Here is a 673-nt window from a genome sequence, read left to right as displayed (position 1 = left end):
CTGCGGCCGCCCCAGCTGCCCTCTCCCCGCAGGCTCCAGGGGAAGCCAGCTCTGCAGCTGCCCCTTGCCGGCTCCCACCCCTACGACCACATCACCGTGGAGTCGGCTTTTGACAACCCCACCTATGAGACAGGAGTAAGTACTGGCCCCCATGCCCCCCCCGGCTGGGGCTGGGCACCCAAGAGACCCAGTAGTACACGGGCCACGTGTGCCAGGGGCTGTGTGGGGGGTGGGATGGGGCCACGTGCTCCAGGGACCATGCACAGGATGGGATGTGCACCCCTGGGACCATGCACGGGATGGGATATACATCCAGAGACCATGCACAGGATGGGTTGTGCACCCAGGGACCATGCACGGGATGGGATGTGCACCCAGAGACCATGCACGGGATGGGATGTGCACCCCTGGGACCATGCACAGGATGGGATGTGCACCCCTGGGACCATGCATGGGACGGGATGTGCACCCCTGGGACCATGCACAGGATGGGATGTGCACCCCTGGGACCGTCCGCCGGCTGGGATGTGGTCCTGGGGTCCTATGGGGTGGGAGATGCCCCATCCCTGTCCCGGGCACCCCGTCGCAGCGCCGAGTGTCCAACCCCTCGCAGTCTGTTTTCTTTGCAGGAGACGAGGGAGTATGAGGTGTCCATCTAGGCGTGGGCAGCGTG

At 65.4% G+C, this 673-nt stretch overlaps 1 protein-coding gene across 1 annotated transcript in view; it reads left to right on the top strand.

The window, feature by feature from the left end:
- Positions 1–646, top strand: part of SEZ6 (seizure related 6 homolog) — a 10,709-nt gene extending 10,063 nt beyond the window's left edge. The window contains 1 exon segment of the mRNA XM_035900563.1: positions 630–646. Within this exon segment, the coding sequence (XP_035756456.1) occupies positions 630–646 (17 nt within the window).
- The last annotated feature ends 27 nt before the right edge of the window (positions 647–673 follow it).

Source organism: Egretta garzetta, unplaced genomic scaffold (genome assembly GCF_000687185.1).
Source record: "Egretta garzetta isolate BGI_Z169 unplaced genomic scaffold, ASM68718v1 scaffold108, whole genome shotgun sequence".
Lineage (NCBI taxonomy): Eukaryota > Metazoa > Chordata > Aves > Pelecaniformes > Ardeidae > Egretta > Egretta garzetta.
The sequence above is the reverse complement of the archived record's forward strand: the minus strand, read 5'-3'. Positions and strand labels throughout refer to the sequence as shown.